A 9,203-nucleotide genomic window follows, 5' to 3' on the forward strand; every position below is an offset into this window, starting at 1 on the left:
ATATAACATACTAGACAATGTCACATCTACAGGATCATCATACACAACATACGAAGTCCCTCCCTCACTCCTACACAATACTACAAGTTCATCCCTCAATCCCACACAACATACCAAGTCCATCCCTCACTCCTACACAACCATCCTACACAACATCCTTCACAATACTGCAAGTCCTTCCCTCACTCCTAAGCAATACTGCAAGTAATTCCCTCACTCCTACACAATACTACAAGTCCTTCCCTCACTCCTACACAAAACTACAAGTCCTTCCCTCACTCCTACAAAATACTCCAAATCCTTCCCTCACTCCTACACATTACTACAAGTCCTTCCCTCACTCCTACACAATACTACTAGTCCTTCCCTCACTCCTACACAAAACTACAAGTCCTTCCCTCAATCCTACACAATACTACAAGTCCATCCCTCACTCCTACACAATACTACAAGTCTCACTCCTACAAAACATACCAAGTCCATCCCTCACTCTTACACAACATACCAAGTCCTTCCCTCACTCCTACGCAACATACCAAGTCCTTCCCTCACTCCTACACAACATACCAATCCTTCCCTCACTCTTACACAACATACCAAGTCAATTTCTCACTCCTACACAATACTACACAGTCCCACCCTCACTCCTACACAAATACAAGTCCTTCCCTCACTCCTACACAATACTGCAAGTCCATTTCCTCACTCCTACACAAATACCAAGTCCTTCCCTCACTCCTACACAACATACAAGTCCTTCCCTCTCTCCTACACAGTACTACAAGTCCATCCCTCACTCCTACAAAACATACCAAGTCCATCCCTCACTCTTACACAACATACCAAGTCAAGTCCTTCCCTCACTCCTACACAACATACCAAGTCCTTCCCTCACTCCCACACAACATACCAAGTCCTTCCCTCATTCCTACACAACATACCAAGTCCTTCCTTTACTCCTACACAATACTGCAAGGCCATCGCTCACTCCTACACAACATACCAATCCATCCCTCACTCCTACACAACATACCAAGTCCTTCCCTCACTCCTACACAACATACCAAGTCCTTCCTGCAATTAATCACCATCTATAAGTCTCTGATTCTTGTTTTTCATTCGACTTCTTAATTGTAATAAATTATGGTCACTGTAAACTACAATTCTCTGGTAGGTGTTGCCAAGATATATGTTAAACTTTTCCAGTGCCATAAGCAGAGCCACAGCTTCTTTCTCTTTAGTAGAGTAATTCCATTGCACCAGCCCCAACATCACTGGTAAAACATAAATTTTACTTACGAACCATTCAAAATCCTGTCTCTGCCTCGTCCAGTTCAACACGACTTCAGTCCATCTGGCAGTCGAACCCGAGGCCTCCATCATCCACAACAGGTACCTTGCCAGTGAGCCACCATACTGTGTTGAATAGTATATACACCAGTGTCAACATTAGATCGGGTCAAAAAGGGCATACATATTTTAAATTGCAATTTAGAATGTGTAATAGTCTAGAAAAGTTGCTCCTATATAAAGTTTATCAAACTCCAACATATGGTATTAGTCTTGTATTATTACAGTAAAAGATGGCACCAATTTGCAGCCCTTAACTAATACTACGTAGATCTATCCATACTACTAATACTGAAATGTGCTCCTAAATTTGGGTTACTTGATCAACAAACACCTTTCCCTCAATACCAATATTTTGTTCTTTTTTCCATCAGTATATAATACAGTTATCTCTTATTTTTCCTCTTCAGTGTACAACAGTTTACATTACCCATCAACATCTCTGACGTTTGCCTCGAGCTGCCATCTGGGTGGTTAGTTTATCCAATGTTGGTGCAGGCGAAAACCGGAAATCGTGTTACGTCAGACACACATTTACACCAGAGGCGATTCGAACCCTGGACTTGTGTGAGAGAAATAAGCACGTTACGATATACAACCCATGATCCAAGTGAACCCCTGCTGTTGGTTCGTCGTCTCCTCCCTGGCTGGATTTTCAACCTGAAGTGATTGCCCTTGGTGGACCGCTCCCGAAATCCCACGTGAACCCTGTTATTCTCTGCAAATACCACCTCTCCAGGATCGCCCACTGGTCCCCAGGTAGGGTCGTCCTCTACACTGATGGTTCTGTTGACCCCGCTACAGGTCGGGCCGGGGCTGGTGTCTACATCTCCCGTCCTGATGCCTCTGAGCCTATCAAACTGTCTCTCAGAGTTTCTGACGGGGCATCCTCCACTCAGGCGGAACTAACAGCACTCGTTGCTGCCCTTCTCGCTGAGGAAGAAGCAGATGGTTTCTGCCCCTTGCTTGTCTGCTACGATTTCAGGTCTGCTCTCGACGGGATCGCATTTGGATCAGGGGAAAATAAGGACCTCATCCTCCGAATACGAGGGTTAACATCCACACTTCAGGATGCAGGCCGTCCTGTGACATTCCTATGGATACCCAGTCATGTCGGTATCTTGGGGAATGAGGCAGCAGATGGCCTTGCCAAGACTGGCTGCAACAAGGCCACACCTGACTACGTTGTTCCTCGAACACTTTTACAGCTTAGGACCCAAATTCGCCGCAAACAGAGAGAAGCTCGGGAAGCAGCCATCCCCCTGGACTCCCCGCCCACCTGGTACGATGTCCTCCGTAAGCTTCCTGACCTCTCGTATGTCTATGGGAAAGGGTCGCGGAAAAGGGACGTGATTGCTGCCCGTATCATCATTGGGTATGACTTTGCTTGGGAGATTGGTATCCCCGCATCCCCTGAGCAACGCTCTTGTGCATTATGCAGAAGACCCGACAGCCGCACCCTTATCCACTACCTCCTAAGATGTCCCCACACACAACGCTTCCGTGACGCCTTCTGGACCTCCACTCCCCGACCCCCTGACGGAGACACGATGATCCTCCCCATACTGGCCAGATATTATGTAAATAACATTGATTATGTGTTAAAGGAATATCCTTCCTTCCTTCCTTAGGCTTTAGTAAGCCCCTTTATAATATTTATACTGTATATACTTGTGACACTTGCCAGATGCTTCTGGTGTTATTGTACAGGGGTACCTAGTGACAGCACTAGGATCCCGCTTCCTCTATCAAGGAATAAACAATTGAAATTGAATTGATCCAAGTGGCGCGCTAGGTATTTACACTATCAAGGGCAAATAATTATATTGGAAATGTTGGTTAGTGATCCCATTACATAATTTACTTCAGCAATAGCAGCATATGGGCCCCGGTGACGATACCTACCACTCTTACCCTAACAAAAACTTCAACTGAACAAGGTGTTTAACATGAAACAACCAGGCCGATAACCCTCATGTATGTATGTATGATTTTTACTCAATAAATTCATACAAAATCAAGGTCCCAGTACAGGTGGATACGTACCCCGCACTGCAACAACAATGTACCGATACTAATTCTAGGATTTTATTCATATATCCACATATTAGCTTAGTTTAATAGCCATCTTAATAGCAGTATTATCTGTCTATCCACATAACAACACAACTTATCACCTTACCTTCACTCAACTGCTAATAACCACAACGTAGAGTCCTGGAAGTCCTCACGACGCCACAAACACGAGGTAATCCACAAACAGCAAACGTAAAACATGGAAATAGCGATCAAATACTATATGACCTCACACACACAGATGTTGCCTCCACCACTGCCGTACCTATAATGATCACTGGCGAGTGGCGAACCCGAGGTGCTTCGATTCCTTAATTCATTGGTTCGCTTTACTGATTCCTATGAAAATAATCGACTGGACGGCGGAAAGAACACCATACACGATTGGTCTGTCATCTATAATCTCATTAATTTTCTTAAATCACTTCTATCCACCATTAGCTAAAATAAAACTGATAATTATTAACGAAAGATAGTCATGAGTTTCGAAGCTTCGTCAAAGATCCGCTCTTACGTCACTAAACTAGTCCACAACCAAACAAGCAGTTGGCTTCCACGGTTAGCATAAGCGTAATACTTCCATTACTATTTTTATTATTATTACTGTTATTATTATTATTATTATTATCGTGAACGTATGATGTTGTTTAATGCAAGTTATGGAACATTACAGTATCTTCAAACGGGTTTTCACGCTATTAATAGGCCTAATGTAATCCACCAATAAGGGTTACAACAGCACACAGTATGGCTGCAATTGGTAAGAAATAAAAATTATAACACGGCAAAATTTTTGCTCTGCGTAATTTTTACAACCCACCTCACGCCTAAAGTAAACCGAAAAATGCTTATGTGTATAGAAGATTTTCTACTCAATATCACAAATTCTTTCACCTCTACAAGTATAAGGACGACATGGGCTATTATGACAAATTAATGTGACTTACCTGTTGGTGACGACGATGGTAGGATGAGACCTCGGCATCACCTCCTTCCCCTGGTGTGGGTGGCGCCAACCTTGGTAATAGCTTGTGTATTCTCCGTGACTCTCATTGCTGGTAGTCACGGAGAATTAATTAATGGTGTGCCCATCAGTCTCACCGTCGTAGCCATGAACGGCAGAGATATGGTCGTTGTAGTGCTTTTATTTACCCGTTACATATCTCTCACCATGCTTAATAATATAAACTATATTCATGACAATCTTATTGTTATCAGTGATTGCGGAATTCACGATGTTATGCACCACCTACACACAGCCTGTTACTAGACTAACCCCCACCACCTCTATTCCCCCCCAACACACACTACAGTGGGCGACATTTGTTGGCCGACCATAGCATTTCCCCCAGCTATTTCGAAACTTCAGACTCAAGGCAATTCGAACCCTCACTGTGGCTGGGTAGTGGGCACGACTTTTGTGCACGATAGTACATGTATATCCAGTGCAAACCCATGTAATCTTTATACTCTTGTATCCTCTTTTTCTTATTTGGACTATTTAATTCTAAAGATACAGTCACGAAAAGGTCCTGTCAGTCCTCTGTCTCATCCATAAACCCCGAGACTCATAAACCTGTGAATTCGAGACATCACAAAACCCAGTAAGTCATCTATGGGCCCAACAACATGTGGGGTCTCGGATTCAGAGGTTCACGAGTCTCAGGGTTCATTGATGGGACGGAAGACTGGCGGGACTTTTTTCCCACAATTATACAAGGAATTACAGTATATATAAATTATGGAAAAGACAGAAACTGGGTAACCAGTGTAATGACTCACATTGATGAGACCAGACACAAAATTCTCCTTCTTTGTTCCATACGCTCCAAAATTCTTGCATTGTCCTATGATGGAGATGGCAAGTTTAGGAGGTTGAGGTATCATTAGACTCCAATGAGAGGAGAACAGCCTTAAAACCTTATCCATTGGTGTGTTGTCTTCAAGTCTCACATAATCTGAAGGTCTGTATGATCCTGTTTGAAACGAAGAAAAAAAGGGAGAGAGCAATAAACTTTGTATACCGAGGAAAAAGTTGATCCTATAGCCCTGACAGTCAATTATGGGCAGTACAGACACAGATATTGGATACATAGCCTTAGTATACTTCTCCCACCCCCGTCACCTCCTCATTTCCTTCCGTTGTTTCTTTCTTCAAGGGTTTTTTTGTGACATTATATATCATATTACAAGAAAAAAGTAACAATTAAAGATGTAAGGAAAATAATTGTCATGATTAGTACCACCAGGGGATAAATACTCCAAGTTGTCCGGGACTCTCTTCTCAAACACTCACATATACTGAGGGGCTCTAGTTGTGATTCAGTGATCCTTTGGAGAGAAGGTGGATGCTGTATATATCCACTCAGCTGCTACATTACATTACAAAGATTCCTAAATTTTAAGAGAATATAAAGACAAATACTGTAAATGTTATGTGACAGAAATATCACTCACCAATTGTGTTATTTTTGAGATGCACAATCCCATAAGCATCAGTACGGCACGTCTTCAAAATTATTTCAGGGTCCCAAGTCAAATTACTTCTCATCGATGAAGAATCATTGCTTGTTGATGGTGATGGGCCAATGTCCACACTAGCAAACTTCAGGACAGAATATGGAACAATAATCTCATACAATATTAAAAAAAAATGTTTCTGGTTAATTGTGGTAATAAAAGCAGCGCACTCAACTTCTCACAAAACAAAAATACTCATCATGCTGTTATAGTTACTTGAGGGTTGAATCTGATGTTAAGAAAAGATGAAGTATATAGGAGACTGTGAATGAGTGAAAGGACAGAGAGGGAATCAAGTACTGAGTTGTATGTAAGGAGGAAATCAAGGAATTAAGTACACACCCTGTATATCATATAGCTGGAAAAGAAATACAAAACAGATGATATAATTGGTTATAACCAGCCAAGAAATAGGAGAACTGTCTAAGTATACATTGAAAACTGTCTATCTCTTTGGTCTATGTGCGCCATATACTGTACCTTGTGTTGTCTATACAGTTGCTGAATGGTATACTACCTGCATAGTCTATATATAATTATATATGCCAAAACAATCATAAACTTGTATGTTGATTTTACTGAATAAATACTACTACAGTTTTATTATTATTATTATACATTGTTGAAATTTACACACCTTTGGAAAACTTTCAGTCTCCCTCCCCCCCCCTCAATAAAAAAATTTGACATGCCATTAATTCACACCGAACTTTTTCATATCCATAATGCAAATTTATCAAAGAATCTGTCTACATACCCCTTTGTCCACAGGTATGATGAAATCTCGAATGTCCTCGTGTTCATTTTTTCTAAGTCCGCAATAACACCGATCCTCGATGGTATATTTTGGGTCCACCTCAAACCTTCAAGAAGAGGAAATTACAATAGATTTTTTTTATTATTAATATTTACTGTATCATTTCATCAAACATCAGTTTACTAACCATTTGGGCTGTTGGTCTATTCAGTGTTAGTGCAGGAAGAAACTGGACTCTGAGAAACCTATGATGTTTGGTAGTGAGTCACACTGCAACCTACCTCCTTATAAGTACCGTACAGTACTGTACTGTATATCAAAATTTTCCCTTTCAATTTAAACATCCTAAAGTAAGCCAATTTCTGCAGCAGTTAAGCTGTAGCAAACTGAAAAGCAAATTTGAGAAAATAATATATGCACCACCACCATTGTTTTTAGTATAGGAAAGAGGATACATGCCAAAAACTAAGTACATAATGCAGTGTTTAATAGGTAACTACAGTACTTCTTCAAAACATGTGTTAAGTAAGCCACAGCTTCAGAAGAATGTATGTTCCACTGATAAGAAACAAACCATCTCTACCATGCCTGAGTTTAGCAGGAACAGACCTGAGTTTGACAATGATCTGTGGTCCATTCCTACCAAGAGTAAGACATGTGCAGTATAGTTCAGCAGTGGTTTGTTTCTATTCATCAGAGTGCACAGAATATTATCTTGGTATACTTGTTACAAACATAAAAGAAACATTTACCAGTCCACGTCTACCACAGTTAAAGACGGCAGGTATGTGAAGACCACCAAGATAATGTTTTAAAAATTCAAAATTTTCTTTACACTAAGGTGTAGACTATAGAGGTTACCTAAAGGAGCAACATGCTCACTTTACTTTATTATCTTAGCTACTGGTTACCTTAGTAGACAGCTGGGTGGGTGGGTGATCAGTTAGTTCCCTATTGTGTGCTGCTGGCAATGGTTACAAAAGGCATGGTGTTCCAACAATATGTCTGAAATATTTACACAATTATGTTTTATGTCTTACCTTGAACATTTCTTGCAGTAGAACTCCTTTATGTAGTCCATGCTATTCTTTGGTGAAATCCGATTGTCTGGTGAATTTTTGAGGGGGCTGTAGATATGTATTGTAGATTAAAGATATGGACAATATAAAGTACAGGCAGTACAGAATTTCAATGATCCACTTCATACAGCTGCAGAAAATATAGCTATTGCAGTTTTAGGTATAAGATTAAAATGAGAATACAGTACCTGTATTAATATTGTACAAAGTAAACTACCGTTAAACGTATGAGTCCCACTGCCTAGTAACATGATCAAACTTCTTTATTGTTTCACCAAAATATTGTAATTTACCTACAGGATTTCAATTGAAGGGAATATACAGCATATCAAATGCTGTATAACTTCCTTGACTTGTAAATAAAAATACAATATATTTTGCCCCTAAAATTGAGTAACTAAACACAGGAGTTGAGTATACCTGTCCAAAAATGGCTTCAACCACATCCACTTCATGGTCACCAGCTGCAGCAAGTAGTAAGGGCACTGTACATCATTGATTGAAGACAATACTTGCAGACATACTGCTGGCTACTGAGCTGGAAAGGTGGAATAGTAACATGACCGAGGTGCGTATTGATCTGAGACCCTCTCACCCTCAATCCCCTTGGTCGCGTGACCAACACTTCACGTGTTGCGTAGTAACGACTCGTAGAGTACTTGAGGTTGCACTTGAATTCAAACATGGTTAATAACAATGTCACACAAATGACAAGTGTGTAATGTAATTCCTTACAATTAACATGTTTGATTCTGAAGTGTTTCTTTTCATTATAGTGTTAATAATGGTGTAATAGGCAGTAAATATATTGAAAACACCGGCTCTTCTTGCCAGCGACGATACCTTGTTTTTCTAAATGTGTTTTTGTATACTCTTTGTCCTGGTGATAACCCTTTCTTATGCAATGCTTCGCTTGTCAGTTACGACCCATATCACCTCCTTCAATCGTGTCCCAAAGTTTATATAATTTAGAATTTCTTTCATGACTCGCTTGGAGGGAAGTTGTTGTACTTCACACTTCAGCATGATGGTTACAAACTTACTGGCCATTTAAAGGCCAATTGAGAATTTGAGACTAGAAAAAATATGGTCTAATATATGGCAACACTCAATAAATGCAAGTAAGATATTTTTGACTTATTAACACTGCCTACTGCCAGGCCCTGGTATCCCACAAGGATACCAGCAGTCTTTATTCTGGGAGGCGGAAAGTCCCATGTGTGGGGTATCAGCAGTCAAAGGGATAGGTATAATATTAAATTATTTAATACAAAGATAGTCACAGACACCAGAGAAGCACCACAACTGAAACGCGGGTAAAACACGTTCCATTGTCGTGTTTTTTCACTCCACTGCAGACCCCGACATAGCGTCTGCCGCGCGTTTGTTTCCCGCTGGTGCTCTGGGTGAAAGGTCCCATT

General features: G+C 40.7%; 1 protein-coding gene across 2 annotated transcripts; it reads right to left on the reverse strand.

Annotated features, from left to right (window-relative positions):
* Positions 1 to 4,436: 4,436 nt before the first annotated feature.
* On the reverse strand, positions 4,437 to 9,180 carry LOC121877945. Of its 2 annotated transcripts, XM_042383919.1 has the most exons (6): positions 8,203 to 9,178; positions 7,744 to 7,830; positions 6,704 to 6,809; positions 5,884 to 6,031; positions 5,209 to 5,402; positions 4,437 to 4,481 (listed from the first exon to the last, which is right to left on the reverse strand). In XM_042383919.1, the coding sequence occupies exons 1-6, from the start codon at positions 8,235 to 8,237 to the stop codon at positions 4,476 to 4,478; spliced, it is 576 nt and encodes a 191-aa protein (XP_042239853.1). In that variant the 5' UTR covers positions 8,238 to 9,178; the 3' UTR covers positions 4,437 to 4,475. The 2 variants fall into 2 exon arrangements, with proteins under 2 accessions (XP_042239853.1, XP_042239852.1); XM_042383918.1 differs by lacking the exon at positions 4,437 to 4,481 and having other exon boundaries at positions 4,775 to 5,402; positions 8,203 to 9,180.
* Positions 9,181 to 9,203: the final 23 nt, after the last annotated feature.

The sequence above is a fragment of the Homarus americanus genome, unplaced genomic scaffold (genome assembly GCF_018991925.1).
Source record: "Homarus americanus isolate GMGI-L3 unplaced genomic scaffold, GMGI_Hamer_2.0 scaffold21649, whole genome shotgun sequence".
Taxonomy (NCBI): Eukaryota; Metazoa; Arthropoda; class Malacostraca; order Decapoda; family Nephropidae; genus Homarus; species Homarus americanus.